Here is a 19,233-nt window from a genome sequence, read left to right as displayed (position 1 = left end):
TTTGTATATAATAAATAAAGTTATATTGTGTATTTTTTAGGTGATCCATGTACACTATCATCACAGATAGAATTAGATGAAGCTATCAGATTGTATGAAGTTAATAAAGATTCAGAAATAACCATTCATGGTATGTATAATATATTAATTAAACAGGAAAATGGAACATGGTGTGATTATAGTATTGGTACACTTTTATTTAAAGTGCAATGAGTACACCATTACAACACTTTTGTTAAAAAGGTATATGAAAGCAATGAGTAAGTGCAACAGGCTTTGTACATGTACATGACACCCATCTCTACTTAAGCTAAAGGCAGTTTAGACAAAACAAATCATCAGTTTGTCTAATTTATTGGTCAAATCAATTACAGTGCACTCTGTCACATTCGACCTCTGATCACTCCGACAGTCTGTGAAATCCGACACCATTTTCATGTCCAGATTTATTTCCTTATTACTGCAGCCAAAAAATCTCTGAGTAATTCGACCTCTGAATATTCCGGATTACGACATCAATCAGCCGTCCCGTCATATGATTTCCATTGAATCTACACCGAATAATCCGACCTTCAATCGGTAGTTGTGAAGCAAACACTAACCAATCAATTATCGGTGAGATTAAAACTCGATGGGCGTGAAGCCACAAAAGATTAACAAGCAATATGTGTGAGATTAAAACTCGCTACCAAGGGTCTTTGTTGATTACTTTTATAATTTTAATCTCTTGTACGACAGTTGTGACAAATACTCAAGAATATCCACGAATTTTCCCCCAACAATTCACAGTCGTAAAAATATTCCAAGCACCTGTTGGAAACATTTGTTGCGCATAATAACCTATAAGTTTGGTCACCCTACGGATCTCTTCGAATCTTGTGTCGACACCCTGGGGATGCTCGATTCACAGTCCGGAACGTCCCGAATTGACAGAATATCAATCGAGTGACGCGGAATTCAGTCCTGTCACAGTTCTGTCAGTCCCGACAACGGAGGTGGTGTGAGTAGAATTGTGACATAATTAAACACGACGAACGAGTTTCGGTTGCATGGTTGGATGAGATCAACGCATGCGTTGTAGCCCGAAGTACCCATTTTCACGCGATTGTCACTATTTTTGGGATTGAGAGAATTCAATTCCGGAACGTTCAATCGAGTACGCCCATTATCAATGAACACGTGATAGCAAAGACAAGAGTGTGATCAACTGAAGACGGCGAAGATGATAAATTAATGACACACTTGACCTATTCAAAATGCCTACGCATGTTAAATGAAATAGAAATTAATGAAATAAAGTTTTGAATGTACAGAAAGATTTATCATTTTTAAAGGGAATAACATTCTGGTGATTCGAAGCTACATTAATAATACTTCCGGTTTTCGAAGTTACAGTATTTCCGGTTTTGAGAAAACTGAGTTTTCTGACACTGCGTAATCCGACATATTGTAACGATCCCGTATGATGTCGGATGTCCACTGTATAAAGGAAGAATCACAACTAAAATCAACCTGTAAATTGAACCAACAAAATGAAACATATAATAACATAAAGAAGAAACAAAATGCTGAGGATGAATAAATATTCATACAGATAACTAATTAATCCCTATGAAACTAATAATTTAGAAATGTATCATCAAGATTTCCTAATGTGTAAACCAATTTTTCCAAGTGACCAGTTCAACAATTTTTGAATTGTTACATTCTTAATTTTATTTCCCATTATGATATTGTTATATTGTTTTGTTTTTTATTGATTTCAGTCTTTCCTAATTTGCCAGAGAAACCAGGAATGCCTTGTGCAGGAGAAGATCGTAAGTCTTCACATTGTCAAATATTAAATATTATTAAATTACTGTTATTACAGTTATGAGATTCTGACTGATAAAAACCCTTGGTAATGGTTGAACACAACACTTCAAGAATTTTAAAAAAAAAATAGTTTTAATATCTGTTGAATTTTTAAACAGTTTTTATATTCATGAAACGAAGAAGACTGTTAATATTCAACAATTTCCCATAATTACTCTCCGAATTGGGGCCCTTGATCAATTTGAAAAACATACAAATTGCTAAAGTTATCATGTGAATACCATTACATGTTTTATGTAATAAAGGTTTGCACTTTGAAGAACTAGAAGCCAATCAAATTTTAATTATTTCTGATAATTAATGGATTGTTACTCTTGATCAGTTTTTAATGCCTTGTAAATGCTCCCATTACCTACAAAAGAATAAATATGTGACAACGCTTGTGGATTACTCAGACGACTTAACTGCTGTGGGTATGTTGTTGCCTGTCAACCCATCTTTCATTTGGTATGAATATATGTATTTATTTGTATGTATATTTATATTATTAGGTAATATGTATAGACGTGGTGCTAGACGATGGAGGAAATTATATCGTGTTAATGGTCATCTCTTCCAACCTAAACGCTTTTCAAGGGTAAGTTTATGACAAAATAAGCCACAGGCATTTATATTAGAGATTCTGTTGATACTGTTAGCTTTATCACAATTGCTAAGAAATGAATTTAATTCAGTATGATTATTATATTGATTATAACCATACTCCAGTAATTATTGAAAATATGTCCTGCTATTCAGAACAAATTCAAGTTAGCCAGTAATATACCCAAAATACAATTACCCGCAATCATTTATCTATTACACAGAAAGTTCATATGATAAAAAGTTAAGTTTTCAGAGCTAATACCCAGAAATTAAGTGACTTATTCAGTTATTGACAGGGATCTCTCACTTTATTCAAATTTTGTGTAATTTCAGAAAGCATTCTGTCAGTTATGTACAGATCGTATATGGGGTCTTGGTAGACAAGGTTTTAAATGTATACAGTGTAAATTGTTGGTACATAAACGATGTCATAAACAGATACATACAGTATGTGGTAAAACAGCTGTACCATTAATGGTAACTATCATTTTTATACTTAAACAGTCAGAAATCGTATTATAATTTACAGTTCATTTATACTGAATTTATATTGTACTTAATTTGATAACTTGGACTGAATTGATATTATATGTGTACATCATTTTATAACTTGGACTGAATTGATATTATATTTCTACATACATTTTTTAACTTGGACTGAATTGATATTATATTTGTACATCATTTTATAACTTTGATTGAATTGATATTATAGTTGTACGTACATTATTTTATAACTTGGACTGTATTGATATTATATTTGTACACAATTTTATAACTTGGACAAAATTGATATTATAGTTATACATGATTTTATAACATGGACTGTATTAATATTCTAATTAAAGGATCCTGATCAAAATTATACTCAGAGAAAAGAAGGAGCAGTTTCTCTAAATGGTGATTCCAATCAACCAGGTAATAAATATGAAACATTAAATATGAAACATTATGAATGAAAACATTAATCAGTGGTTTATGGCTTTTGAAAATTTCTTGAAATGTTTACCACATATGATTATCACTATAAAGATATGTAAAAGCAGACTTAATCAAAATTTCGCAATATTATTATCAGGAATTTGATATTTATGTTTTGTATTATAGCTCAAAGACCATCTCAAGTTGTTTATGATAAGAGTCAAGATGTAAGTCTTGTTTTTATTATCATTTATAAAAATTACTTACCTCTACTAATCTGTCAACAATTGTTCAATTATGCTAACAGCTTGGTCAAATTGTCATCCATTTTATTGGTCAGACGATAGGTCGTGTTAAAGAAGTTTAAAGATTGAGTGCAAAGATGAAATAAAAAAAGGAATTAACAGAAAATAAGGTCTAATTTTAATTACCAGTAAACCGATTAAGAATGTAACAAGCAATCACTGATGATACCTTTCTCTTAGCAATAACTATATATGTTATAAGGGAACCAAGACCCACATTTTGCACCAATTTCTGGTCTCCTTTCATAGTCCATGAAAATAATATTAGACAAAATGTCAATGAGATGTTTTATTTTTATAATTTAGTCTTTATTTGATTTATTGTTTATAAAAGGAGGAAAATGAAGAAGAACAAAATGCTGAGGTATAGTTTATGGTGAAAGTAGATGCCTGTATATTATGCTTTTGTTTCATCACTCAGTTTTCATCAATCCAAATATTTTTCTATCATTTATTTCATGCGCCAAGTGTAACATGTTTTGACTTGCTTTACATGTTTGCATGTCTTTTTTGTTTCCTTGTACAACTAAGTAATCAACATCTCATCTGAGCAAGTGAGCATGTGTAATTAATTGTTGTATTAAGTAAGGAATTTGAAAAACACTTCCAAGCATTGCTTGCACATGCAAATTATGAATCCTAAATTCTAATTATTCTGGCATTCACCCCAAAAGTAAATTTTCATTCAGAAATGCATGATATTATGTCTCAGTGACTGTTTATTGTGATAGTCTAATGCTTGTTATAGATGTATATATATAGCCACAATGCCAGATACGTATTATTATTATCTTTAAACTGATTTATATCTGTGCCAGAAAGGTCATTTCTCATTCATAATGTGGACGTATTATGCCGTCGCCCCTGTCTGTCTGTGGGTGTGTGTATGTTTGTGCGTCTCTGGATCGCCTACAAGGCACAATTCTTAATGGATTGTCTTGAAACTTTTTATACTTATTCCTTATACTCTAAGGATGATCCCTATTGTTTTTGGGGCATGCCTGACCCCCAGGGGCATAGCCATGCCCATTTTTTTGTATTTGTTAGTTTGTCATCTACAGGACGCATTTCTTAACGGATTCTCTTGAAACTTTGTATACTTATTCCTTATACCATAAGTATCACCCCTATTGTTTTTGGTGCATGTCCAACCCCCATTTTTTTCTTTGTGTGTCGCCTACAGGCCGCAATTCTTAATGGATGTTCTTGAAAACTTTTCATACTTATTCCTTATACCCTAAGGATGACCTCTATTTTTTTTGGTGCATGCCCCACCCCCTAGGACAGTTCCATGCCCAATTTTTGTGGGTGTCTTTGTGTCGCTTACAGGCCGCAATTCTGAACAAATTCTTTTGAAACTTTGCATATCTATTCCTTATACCCTAAGGATTCTTCCTATTATTCTTGGTGAATGCCCGACCCCCAGGGCCTGAGCCACACCCATTTTTCGTTTGGGTCTGTGTGGTGCCTACTGGCCACAATTCTTAATGGATGTTCTTGAAAACTTTTCATACCTATTCCTTATACCCTAAGGATGACCTCTATTTTTTTTGGTGCATGCCCCACCCCCTAGGACAGTACCATGCCCAATTTTTGTGGGTGTCTTTGTGTCGCTCACAGGCTGCAATTCTGAACAAATTCTTTTGAAACTTTGCATATCTATTCCTTATACCCTAAGGATTATTCCTATTATTCTTGGTGAATGCCCGACCCCCAGGGCCGGAGCCACACCCATTTTTCGTTTGGGTCTGTGTGGTGCCTACTGGCCACAATTTTAATGGATCGTCTTGGAACTTGGTATATGTATTCCCTTTATCCAAACTATTGATTTTGGTGCATGCCCTGACTCCTTGGGGCAGAGTCGTGCCCAATTTTTGTGTTTATCGTATACTGGTAGGAATTCTGATGAATCATCTTCAAACTTGGCATATGTATTACTTATAGCCTAAGTTTGCAATTATTTACAGATATTGTTCAAATCGGCATATCAATCATTTCAATAACAGATTTGTTCCTATTTATATATTTATATTGATCCATATTTGACCCCCAGGGGCAGAGTCACACCCAATTTTTGTGTTTGTCTACTTTCTGCAATTATGCAGCAACGACGCCAACTATTTATTTTGGTGCATGCCCTGAACCCCTGGGACGTGTCACACCCAGCGCCTAGCCTTCTTTGCCTCTTGTCATATTATAGTCATCAATCAAAGCAGGAATGTGGACGTATATTGCAGCGGTAGCGATGCTCTTGTCTAAATTGTCATCAAATAGATTTGATGGCAGTTGAAACACATGAAGAATAATTATATACAATACTCAGTATTGTATTCAAAATGTCAAACAGTTTAAAACCATATGTATTTGTCTACAGTAATCTTGGGCTATTTCGTTATTTGGGAAATTTTGTGCATTTCACCGTTTCTGCTCCAATGTCCACAAAAATGACTGTCCTCGTCCACAGGATCTATTTTTATGTGCTCACATTTTCATGTGGATATATATTGTCGTCGTCGCCCCTGTCCGTCCATTCACAATTTGGTTGTGGACAGACACTCTTCAGGTCACAATTGTTATCCGATTTTGATGAAACTTAAAATATAGGTTTATCTCCCAAAGATCCTGGTTCCTTTAGATATTGGCATGTATCGAAGCATAACTTTGTGGATTATGGTCCATGATTGTACGAAAAATCACATTTTTAGCTTGTGGCCACTCTAGAAATTACAGTTTTTATCCGATTTTGATGAAACTTAAAATATATAGTTATATCCCAACGATCTCAATTCCTTTCAATATTCGCATATATCGGACCGTATTTTTATGGATAAGGCAATCTTTTCTATATTTTCGCTAATTGGACCCTAACTTCCTGGATTATTGTTCCTTATTAGCTTGTTCTCTGTCCATCTCTTGAAATATGTGGGTGTATCTTGCATGGCAACTGCTTGTTATTTTCGGTGTTGGCAATTTTGATTTTTATTTTCTTACTTAGATTTTTGACTGATCAATGTCTAATACGGAAAATAAATACCCCCAACCCCTCACAACCTCCCAACCTCCCAACCACCACCACCACACCATCTTTTAAACAGAAATTATTTCTGTTATATTATTTGTGTGTGAGAATGAAACATGATTAGATTTTTGGTTCGATGTAAATGTATGTTGTGTGAGCAATTGTCAAATCTACTTATTGGTTGCCATTTGCATAACACCAAATAAGTTATTTAGGGAATTTATATAACACCTTGCAATTAATTGTATTAGGTGTTCTGTCATTTTAACAAAAAATCAAAATTAGAATTTTCTGATCCCTAACTCCTGCATTGCATTATCTCCCCATATTTCATTCTAAAGCTATTTAATGTGATGCAGGATGACTGAGGATGTATCTCCAGAAGGAATCTTTTATAATTTGTTAAAATATCTGTTCACACCTATTTTATTCAGAAATTATCTACAATTTTTATGAGTGACATACAAAAATGTTATTCTTGTTGATGAATAATTGTTATGGCTAGCCATCTGTAGTTTTCAATTAGCACTAAAGAATTGCACACCTGTCCTGATCATTATCCTTTATAAATAATTACACATGTTAACACAAGTTGTTCAACTGGTAAAATATTCTGGTGTTCTAAAAGTTCTTTGTTGACTATCATTCATATAGAAGAAAAAGTGTACTGAATGTACAATACTGTATTAAGAATGCCCTTTACAAATATCAAACAAATGAACGTTGCATTTCAATCCAATTTCAAAAGTATATTTAGTTTCGTGTTGAGGGTGGTTCAGAAACAATCTTTAATGAAATAACAAAATACTTTCAGATATTGGAATCCTAAATTATATAAAAAAAAATTTAACAAACAATGTAAAGCATAAAAAAGAATTAAGAATTTCTAAATAGGAGTTGAGCATTTGCACATACGTCAGTATTATGCTAGAGCCACAAAAGGTTAAGATATATAATGTTCATATAAGTAATTTTAGCCCTGTCTTCTTTATTCAGGAAGAATATAATTATGCTACTAATAGAAGTTTTTTTTTCTAGCATAATATAATTTCATATAATGAGGAATGATATCTTAGGTTGAATGTTTTCATTGCACAGAAAAAAAATCTAGTTAGTGTTATAAATACATGTATACACTTTGATTGATACCATCCACATATTTAATAATTTTTTCTCTTTGTTATTTTTCAGGTTATCCCTATTGAGGTAAGAGACTGTTATTCATCTTTTAGTTATCTACAATAACATTTAAAGATATACAATCATGTTATTAGTAACGCTTAAAATTTCTCTGTTGCTTGACACCCCCTTCACACACACAAACACATAAGTATCATTGCTATACAGTGTATTTAATAAGAATGTTATCAGTATATGTGGTGTGGTGCACTTATATAGGCTTCAATAAGCTCAATATGTAACATTAAATGAGTAACAATTACAGTGAACTTCATCATTTTAGAGACCTATGTTTTACCTATGGCCTGCACATTGCTTTTTAGGATTATGCAAAAATTAGACACGATGCAAAGTCCATTATATCTATTTAGTCATGCATTATTGTTAAGATATTACTTTATATTAAATTAGATATGCAGAGGATTTCCACACTCCAAATTTGCAACCTTACCTCTACACATTCTCAAGAACTGTAAAAAACATAACATTTAAACTCCAATGTGATTTGATATATTTTTTTTTTTGTAGACTACTGGCGATGAAAGACAGATATCTATAGATGATTTTGAAATGTTACGTGTTATCGGACGAGGAAGTTATGCTAAGGTTTTACAGGTTGAACATAAGAAAACAAAAAGAATTTATGCCATGAAGGTTATTAAAAAAGAGCTGGTTAATGATGATGAGGTAGGTAGACTGTATCTATTACAATAATTATTGTACATCTTTATGGTTTATAATGCATTAGCATTTAGACTAAATGGTAATTACAATACAGAAACTCCGACTAATCAATAAATCAGAAGTGTTACATGTGTTGAAAGGCGATCGGAGAAGGTCATAAACTAGATGACAAAAAACCCAAGCAAACAAAACTTTCTAAATAGTTTTGACATTCCAGTACTCTGATTAGTGTAGGTAGGAACTAGGTCTGGTCAAGTCATCGACTGTTTTCACTTTCTGCAATTTCCCAAGAGTTTGATGTCAGAAATCTACCCTTTGGGTATAAGTAAGAATAGGTCAATTTTGTTTGGACCTTAATATAATTCCAGAAATTCCTCCACCCACTACTACTACTTTTAGTAGGAAGTTGTTCCTTAGCAGTCTTGGAGTTAAATTATTTTTTCATGATAAGTTTCACTAATATCTTGCTGTTGTTTAGTCTAATAGAGACACTTTAGATATTGTTTATTCTATGAATTCTAATTATACCAAAGATGATGATTAGTATTAATGTTCAACTATTAATTTCTTATAGGATATCGATTGGGTACAAACAGAAAAACACGTTTTTGAGACGGCAACAAATTACCCATTTTTAGTTGGTTTACATTCCTGTTTTATGACTGCTAGCAGGTAAGAAGATTATAATAAAAACATTGTCAATAAGTTTACGTTCCTTCTAAATAAATACACAATCTACTTCAAATTTGGTCTTTATTCCTATTTTAATTTTCTTTGGCCTATACCACTTTAATTAACTGTATCTCAATATTGGTATTTATCTGAAAGACATGAAACGGAAGATCAAGGCATGTGAGATTAACGTTGTCCCTCTCAAATGTTATAAACCATACCAATGCTTGCTGATTTTATCTTTTTAGATTATTTTTTGTAATTGAATTTGTCAATGGTGGAGATTTAATGTTCCACATGCAGAGACAAAGAAGATTACCAGAAGAACATGCTAGATTTTATGCAGCTGAAATATGCCTAGCTTTAAATTTCCTACATGAAAGAGGTAATGCATACACAATCATGTACATGTAATATGAATTTTAGATAAAGAACACTGCTGTTTTGATGGTGTAAGTGGGCATCGAAGAGTAATACATATTCAATATTAATGTTAAACCTTGTGATTGATATCTCCAAGGAGCTAAACTTAATTTAAAGTAATACTAAATGAAAACCTTATCTGTTTATTCATAGTCTTTATTCTGTTTAATTTTTTTTTTAGGTATAGTGTACCGTGATTTAAAATTAGATAATGTTTTACTTGATGCTGAAGGTCACATCAAACTCACTGATTATGGCATGTGCAAGGTAAGTTGAATCTCCCATTAAAATGATGACTACATCAGAGAATACTCCTACAAAATATTTGTTTAAATATAATTCTTGATCATTTTATTTTATTTAATTTTCTATTGTTGTCAGTTTTCATTGAGTAATATTCTGAACAGGATATATATATCCTTGCCTGTTTAAAAGTGATACAATATAAAATCTCATTGTTCATTTATCAGCCCATTTGTCATCCTTCCCTACTCATATTATACAGTATATTACTAAATAAACATGCACTATAATACTGCATCATATATTAATATATGTATACTATATAGTTTAGTATATGTAGTGTTGACTATTAACATATCTATTGGTATATCTACATTTTATATTGACTCAGACTAGATCATATAATCTTTTATCTTAAATACCATATTTATTTCTTTAAATGGTAATGACACAATAGGAAAAGGTAATCGAATTACTGTTCTCAGAATAAATGAACTGATGAACTAAAAATTATAACTGAAAAAAGCCTTCTTGCTTTCCAGAATCTGTGCAAAATCATATCTAGTGTTAATCATACCAATAGTAGAGTAAAATGGAATGATAACTTGTGATATTCATTAATAGAAGTTTTGATACTGCAACTATAGTGGTTAATAGCATACTGCCTTCTGTTTGCTTGTATTTGCTAGTGTATACTGTTAATAATAAACAGTCATGCCTTGTTTTAATGTAACAATGTGTTATAACAAGTTCACTTCTAACTCTTATAGTCTACTGTGATTTGTAGAGAAAGGGGGATGGGTGATGCAGGATGCTTGTTTCCCAAAACTTGTTCAGAAAAGAATCCTAGATAATATTGTATTGAAAAAAGAAACTGTACAGTCTATAATGTCTTTATTGAGTGTTTAAAGATCTTCTTGAAGTTTTTCAAACATAAACCACTGATGAAAATCCAATAAACATGATGATTTATAAGGTGACTTAGCCGTTTCCTTGTTACTAGCTGGTATTTAACTTGTTAAACATTTCTCTTTATAACATCCTTACATATTATAGCTTGTTCATTTCATTTATCATTCATAATCCTTGCATTATATGTCATATCAACTATAGGAAGGACTTGGAAATGGTGAAACTACTGGAACATTTTGTGGAACACCAAACTATATTGCGCCAGAGATTCTACGTGGTGAAGATTATGGTATGTTAAGGAAACACAACTCTGCATGTTCTTTAGAAGATTAGCATGGTTTAGATTAGTTGTGCCATCCATTAATATTAAAATTCCTCCATCACAATATTCTGAAATATCTTTTCTTATAATTTGAAAAACCGAAAATATTCAAATTCAATTAAATGTTCATACGGAACGGGACTATGAAAGCAGGGATCACTTTTGATTGATTAACTTCAGTTTGAACAAAGTTGTTTGTGATAACAGCGAATAGTGTGAATTTTTGTTTGCATGGAAAACAGCAGAGATTGTCTCAAGAGTGAATTTTTGGGAACAATTTTTATTCACCAATCAAAGTGTGATAGAAATTAAAGATGCATTACTTGTTATTCGAGACTCGGCCTCTATTTTAAAATTAAATCATTAAATGGCTATCCTATTTTATTCCGTTTACGTCTGCGCCATCCGATGATCTAGAGAGTTGATTATAGGCTTGTCATGTTGATAAATGTCTAAAAAATAATTGATAGAACATTTGAAGCCAAAATTAAAACCTGTAATAGGCAGAATTAGCTCTTACATAATGCATCTTTATGGGAAAATAAGCAATTAATGTACAGTTGTTAAATTCATCAGAAATACAATGATGTAGGATATTTTGATAAACAGATGGCATTATTTTATTTTAGCATATTACTAACATGTTTATTTCAGCTAGAAGGTAATTATCATATTAATATCTCCTCACACTCATCCTCATCCAATCACTCATGGTCATGGTAGTTGGCACAATTTGTAGATGGATGAGTTGTTTATTTTCTTTTCTTTTTTTTTACTCTTTTGTTTGTTCAGGAAGGGTTGAAAGAAGGTGATAAGACAAATACATTTTGTGGTACACCCAACTACATTGCTCCTGAAGTTCTTCGTGGCGAGGAATATGGTAGCTTGGATGGCTTTATTTACATATAATACATTACTATACACTTTGGATGAGGCATTTTTGTTAAACAGTAAATTGTTATAGTTGTATATAGAAAGACATATCTCACAAAATTTGTAATAACGTGTTACAATAGTGTGATATTTTGACCGATTTGGAACATCATACAGCTAAAATCAAAGCTAAAAACAAAATTGTCTCCCAGTAGATAATTTATCAACCTGAAAAAATTATTTTTACTATAGATCATGGTCTTTTTTGAAACTATCCAAAATTTAGACAAGGTTCATAATTTATAGTATATTCTATTTATACTATACATCAAGCATGCTCATTGACTGGCTTCCTCTAGAGTAAAATTGTTTTATACATGTAGGTGTGGATTGGTATATAGTACCTTGTTTTGTCATTTTTATACAAAAGAGGTCCACATACATAGCTAAAAACTACATAAGAGCAACACTATAATTATAATCTTATAAGAGATAGCAAGGAATAGTAATTTGATTAAAACTGTGTTTTTGTCAAGTTTGACTGTATATGAATAATCTATCTGAAAAATATAGTCTTTATTTTGTAAAGGATAATTCAAGTTTTTAAAGAAATAGTTATATAAATCATTTCAATTACATAGAAATTTGTAATTGGTTACAATAAATATTCTCTTCAATGAATTGATCCGTTTGCTATGGAAATGTATCATCTTGTACTACCACAGTGTAGATATTTTTACTAATCTTAATAGAAATTATTATCTTGTAGATTTCAGTGTAGATTGGTGGGCTTTGGGTGTATTAATGTTTGAGATGTTAGCAGGTAGATCACCATTTGATGTAGTTGGTAATGCAGATAATCCAGATCAAAATACAGAAGATTATTTATTTCAAAGTATGTATTACCATTTGGCTTCATTTGTATAGTTCATAGTTTAATGACCCTCGTCTTTTTAGACTTATAGTTTGTATACATCTTGAACAACAATATAGAAATTAATCACAAAGGAGAGAAAAACACTACAAGGGAGGTAACTGCTTTTGTGTGTTCCTAATGCAATATTACCTCCCCTTAAACATCTCCATAACATTTCAGAAAAATCACATTAATATTTCAGTTATTGCTGTATCTTTCCTTAAATAGAAATCCAATTCTGCGGTGGCTCAATTGTTAGCCTGCAACATTCTTAGTCGATGAAATTGTTACCAGGCAACACAGAATTATTGCAGTTGGTGCATGCTCTTTCTCTCAAAATCTAGCTACCCCCCCCCCCCAACCTCCAATTACCCGTTCATAGTAGTCAAATTTGATGTAGGTTTTCTTTAAAGGCTTTAGTAATTAAATTATATTTCAGTTATATTGGAGAAAACTATCAGAATTCCAAGATCATTGTCTGTGAAAGCGGCATCTATACTTAAAGGTTTTCTAAATAAGGTAAGATATTCTATATCATAAAGTATAGCAGAATTTACAGGGCATTATCATAAACACAGTGGTCTACTTGTTAGGCCATGCAAAACAAATATTCTGGTTCTCAGATAATCCTGCGTCACTTTAAAAGTGCTGCATGACCTGTTTTTAGTTCAAAAAATAAAAATTAAAAACTGCACATAAATATTGTACCCCTGTTTACAGGAAGTAAATGTGTATAAAAAAGAAAATTAAATGAACCCATAGGCTTATTTATCATGTACTCAACCCTGGTAACTGGTAATGGCAGCCATAAATAATACAACATGAGATAAATGTACCTAGCACCATGAAATTTTATGTGTATGAAATGTCATTTAGCCAAGTAGTGAATCAGTGACCCTTTGACAAATAAAAACCTCCCTCCTACATGAGATTTTTGATAAGGATTGTACGAGAACCAGAATTTCTATTTTTGTACGGCCTTAATTTATGGTCATGTTACTGAAAATAAATAATAAACAATTATTATATATCGGTATAGTATGTACACATATATGTACTATTAAGTTACAACAATATGATACATATATTATTGGTTTATTTTTATACGCCCACATAAAAATGTCTGTTGTCCACAATTTCTTGTGAACGATCTAACGCCAAAAGTTATCACCCAGTTGTTTTAAAATTGATATATGTTGTTTGCATTAGTGAGATGAAGAAGCCTATTTAATTTCAATAATTTCCGTTTATTACATCTAGAGTTATGGCCCTTGTTTCACTCTGTTGAACCTTGTGAACACTCACATGCCAAAAGTTATCATCCTATCTTTCTGAAATTTATATGCATTATTTAAATTAGTGAAACAAAGAAGCCTATTGAATTTCAGCAATTTCCGTTTATTATGTCTAGAGTTATGGTCCTTGTTTCACTGTGAAATTTATATGCATGATTTAAATTAGTAAAATGAAGAAGGCTATTTAATTTCAGTAATTTCTGTTCATTACGTCTAGAGTTATGGCCCTTGTTTCACTTTATTGAACCTTGTGGGCGTATGTTTCGTTGCCTGGCAACCTATCTTATATTAACATTGTGTAAATACTTGTGTTCAACAAATAAAGAATATGAATCTAAAAGAATTGATATTCTTGTATATTTACAGAATCCAAAAGAAAGACTTGGTTGTCATCCTGATACAGGTTTTGTGGATATTAAATCTCATCCATTCTATCGTTCTATAAACTGGGAATTATTATCTCAGAAACAGATCCCACCCCCGTATAAACCAACTATACGTAATGATAGAGATTTAGAACATTTTGATCCTGCTTTTACTAATGAACCTGTACAACTTACTCCTGATGATCCGTAAGTAAACCTGGTTTGCTTACAAAGTTGTATAATTTTTTTGTGATCAAGAAGAGATCACCTGCGATTGAAAAAGTTTCGTTGATTTCATTTGATCAGTCATATTTAATTAATTGAAACATTCACAATAGCTGATTAAGATCTGTCAATGATAAGTAAAAGCTGATGTCATGCAAAATCTTAAATCTTCAAAAGTAAAATAAAAATCAGACACCATCTTTTTAATGCATTTCCTCCCATATAATAGGTGTCAGATGATATGGTCTCTCATTGAATCAAGTGGTGCGGTTTTGATCCCACGCTTGTAAGTGACGGAGTAGGGTCACCTGCCTTACCTCGTTGGTTTTCACCTGGTCCTCTGGTTTCCTCCCACGCGCAAGTGAATTATTGAAATAGAATTGTAACATAGGTTAGTCCCTAAATGACCTAGTTGCTCTATCCCCTTGTATAAATAACAATATTTACATACATACAAACTAATAGCTGTATTTATAGAAAAAAATTAATACAAACAATTAATTATCTTTTAAATGACGTGTGTATGTTATATTTTATTGACGATTTTTTTTTTTGTTACAGGAAAGTTATTGATAAAATAGACCAGTCAGAATTTGAAGGATTTGAATATGTCAACCCACTGCTTATGTCAATGGAAGATTGTGTTTGAAAAATGTATTTTGGGGAAGCAATAGATTTACAAACTTTTTGATTACATTAGCCTTCTTATACACTAATCAGTAATATCTATACAGCATACCCAAGTGCTATGATAAAATATTTGTGTATGTACCTCATAGTAGTCTTTTTGAAATCCTTAATAAATCAATACTTCAAGAAAACATCTAGTCTGTGACAAGCTGGGACATGGTTTATAGTCGTTTGAATCATGCATGCCTTTCAAGAACGCTCAAATATCGTTAGGTTCTAAATAGAAATAATTCATTGGAAGAAAGTAACATAATTGTTTATTGAATAGCATCAAGTGGATGGATTTGTGGGGGGGGGGGGTAATTTTAAGCTTAACCACATGACTTTTGTCTTGATGTTTTTTCTCACAGATTTTCTCTGTGTGTCGGCTCGTCTAACCTTATCGGGTATCTGTTGCACGGATACATGTATTTATACATTTTTGCACATTTTTGTCTAAACTTGAACTCTTATATTTTAATGATTCGTACCAACCTATATATATATATTAATATGAATCTCTTTTTGAATACATATTATGTCGATTTCTTCATATATAATCTAATGTATTATTTAATGTAATTCTTAATTGAAGTCAATTTGCCTTTATCATTTATAATGCTTTGGATTCTTGACAATATTTGTCAAATTTTAAAGACTTGGGTATAAATGTTTTTGATGGGGGATTATAAATTTAATGTAATATCATTCAAAATTTTCATTAAATTGCTATATCAGTTTGTAAATATATTTTTAAAATGCACAAAGTCTAGACAGATTTTTTTTTTTAATATGAATTTGTATAAAGTTATGTATTTTTATTTCACATTAATCATGTGATTGTTAATATTTTGTTTGATTATCTTTTATCATAATATTCATCATATACATATATTTACAATCTGTCATATCAATCAAAATATATGTTGTACATTTCTTTTTATAGCATTTTGCTCATAATATTCAAACATGTATATATCATCATTTGAACTTTTATTATAAGATACTGTATGTACATTATGTGGATTTTAAATTTGAATAATTTTGGTTGTGCTAATAGTATAGTGGGGTGATTATTTTCATACAGTGCTGTTCACAGGTTTTCGCAACACCCTGTCTTTGATGGTTTTCAAAGTGTTTTTATTGCAAAATATTGATTTGAACTAAGAAAATAAAATAAACTTTGCATAGAAAGTTCAGTTTAGCTGCATTTAGAAGAACAAAGCATAAAATTAAAAATTGAACTCGGTGACTTTAAATCAGAAAATCAGAAGTGTAGTTTAAGCATACTTGAGGGTGCTAATGTAATTGTCAGCTTTGTGAACTTGTCAAGTACATGAGAAGTGATATCAGGTGTTCTATAAAGGGTATGCATAGGCCTATCCTGCCTTGTTATTATATATATATATTTTAATGCATATATTTTCAACACAACTAACATATCAGTTCTGGGTATTTTAGCGTTTGTAGAACAAGGTCACCAAATAATAAATTTTGTTTTCAAATCAAGGTCCTATTTCACAAAGCACATATCAGAATATAAATCATACATTTTACTATACAACCGTATTAAACTCGTGTGTATGTAACTTTTTGTACTCTTTGTGGAATGGGACTAACAACTCTCAGCGATATAATAAATATAGCTGAAATGGTTTAGTTACGTATTTGTAAATATAAATAAAAGTATTAATGTATTGTCTTGATATATATCTAATAGAAATTTGCCATGATTGAATCAGAGTTGGAAAGGAAATGATAATTTTAACATTTAACATGGAGATATTTAGTTAAATATGGATGAAATAGGTATTAAATCAAGAATTTGTTTAACAATGAAATTTTAGGTCCAGAATTTGTATGATATAAACAATTTGTGTGATTTGATTTTAGATGATAATAATTTAGAAATCCTGTCACTACCATCAAATATATCTAAATATAAAAAATTTGTGTGATTTGATTTTAGATGTTTATAATTTAGAAACCTTGTCACTACCATCAATATATCTAAATATGGCATCTTATTGCTAATTCCATTTGTAAATCAAATATTTGTTCTTGCTCTAATAATTGTTATGTAATATGCTTATTTCAAAGGTTGTGTAAAGAATTGTAATATTTCTGCTTGAAGCACGAGAATGTTATAAATTGATTAGATAATACATGTGTTGTTAAGAGATAACTTTATTTGTAAACATTGATATCAAAAGTTTTACAACCGCCCTAAGGTCAGTTAACTAACATGTCCTTATGTGATATTAGCTAAGAGTTACTCTTCCTTATAGAGGGTCCCACTGAGATAAGAACAATAATTAATTCTGGAAACAAGTCATGGATTTTCAGTATGCATTCCTATTAGAGGATTTATTAAGATTGTCTAAAAATCCTGAAAACTGAAATAAATTGGTTCAGGTTTGTGATGTACTGAGATTTGTATTCCTTAAGGGACATAATGTCAATTTCATTTCTAAGAAAGACTGGGTTATAGTTATACTCAGTTTCTAATAAATTTTAAGATTGAAATGAAATTTTAAGGTTTTGTATTCACTGAGAAAAGTGTATTGATATACAGGGCTGCCTCACCATTAGGCAAGATGATTGGGTGACCTGTTTAAACAATATAACAGCATGAATTCGGTATCATCATAACTTTTAAAGTTGCTACGCCACTGTGTCAGTTATGTCTTTGTCAAAAGAATATTTTACCCAATCAGTACGATGTTGAGGTTTTATAATAGTATAGGAGAGGTAAATATTGAGAATTAGGTTTGGGCATTATGTCGCTTTAACACTTTTAATATCATTTTCTTGGGACCAATGGTATTCCTTTTTGAGCCATCTAAGTTAATATTAGTATTTTGTATAATGAGCCTGGTAAATGGTGAGAAAGAACAACATCGACTGATTCGACTCTATGCTATGTAAATACTATTACTAGCTATATTATGCATGAACATATAGTCTTGTGTGAAATTTAGAATATTTTATAAAAGGGTTTTACTTTCATGCTTCATTCAATAATTAAGAACATTGTCAAAACTTTTTTTGTGCTGCTTCTTAAATGTATTTCCTGCTTTATTTTTCAAAGCTTTTGCTGCATTACCAGTACTTAAAAACAAAATTGTATTTTTACATCACAATTCTTCAGTCAAAAAGTGTTCAAATCATGTCGACCATAGATGTTTTCTTTTGTAGTTGATAATGCAAATCGTCTCATTAGTAATTTTTCATTGGAATATAATTTGACTATACAAAAAAACTAAGAACTCATTATTTACAGCCTGTGTAAAAATCCCTGGGGCATTTATATGTAAATATAAAGACTATATATGTATTAGTTATATATGAAAAATATATTAACTTATCTCATGTTGTGAAGAGACTATACTATTGATTATTTATACATGTTTTAAATGTATTACTATATAATGGTAGGGTACAATTATATTAATGTATGAGAGATTGAGAATCGTAACCTTTTTTTGGCCAGAAATCATGTTATTCCTACAGCTAGCATGTTACATGTAGCTTGTTTAATATCTAATATAAATAAAGAATACAAATAAATTACTGGTTTTATGTTTAGCTACTTCATTACATAACTTAATTATATCCTTGAATACGCCTGTCCGTCTGTCACAATTTCATGTGTATGAAGTTCTCTACACAAATTTACTGAAATTGTTACTTCGGCTATTTACAGATTAAAAAGAATTTTTGTATTCTTTTTTTACCGAAAATTGGTAT

General features: G+C 31.1%; 1 protein-coding gene across 3 annotated transcripts in view; it reads left to right on the top strand.

Moving 5' to 3' along the window:
- LOC126826878 (protein kinase C iota type) overlaps positions 1-19,053 on the top strand; it is a 32,262-nt gene extending 13,209 nt beyond the window's left edge. Inside the window, exons 4-20 of one of the 3 annotated variants that reach the window (XM_050555977.2) lie at positions 41-130; positions 1,767-1,817; positions 2,367-2,452; positions 2,794-2,937; positions 3,309-3,378; positions 3,568-3,608; positions 4,021-4,050; positions 7,897-7,911; positions 8,413-8,571; positions 9,143-9,240; positions 9,489-9,625; positions 9,845-9,930; positions 11,933-12,020; positions 12,783-12,908; positions 13,369-13,448; positions 14,591-14,796; positions 15,376-19,053. In XM_050555977.2, coding sequence (XP_050411934.1) covers positions 41-130; positions 1,767-1,817; positions 2,367-2,452; positions 2,794-2,937; positions 3,309-3,378; positions 3,568-3,608; positions 4,021-4,050; positions 7,897-7,911; positions 8,413-8,571; positions 9,143-9,240; positions 9,489-9,625; positions 9,845-9,930; positions 11,933-12,020; positions 12,783-12,908; positions 13,369-13,448; positions 14,591-14,796; positions 15,376-15,463 — 1,595 coding nt within the window. In that variant the 3' untranslated portion in view covers positions 15,464-19,053. Of the gene's footprint in view, positions 1-40; positions 131-1,766; positions 1,818-2,366; positions 2,453-2,793; positions 2,938-3,308; positions 3,379-3,567; positions 3,609-4,020; positions 4,051-7,896; positions 7,912-8,412; positions 8,572-9,142; positions 9,241-9,488; positions 9,626-9,844; positions 9,931-11,019; positions 11,108-11,932; positions 12,021-12,782; positions 12,909-13,368; positions 13,449-14,590; positions 14,797-15,375 lie in introns of all 3 variants that reach the window. The other 2 variants (XM_050555976.2, XM_056102163.1) reach the window with 2 other exon arrangements.
- Positions 19,054-19,233: the final 180 nt, after the last annotated feature.

This window comes from Patella vulgata, chromosome 7, assembly GCF_932274485.2.
Source record: "Patella vulgata chromosome 7, xgPatVulg1.2, whole genome shotgun sequence".
Lineage (NCBI taxonomy): Eukaryota > Metazoa > Mollusca > Gastropoda > Patellidae > Patella > Patella vulgata.
Note: the sequence above shows the minus strand (reverse complement) of the source record. Positions and strands in the feature narration are given on the sequence as shown.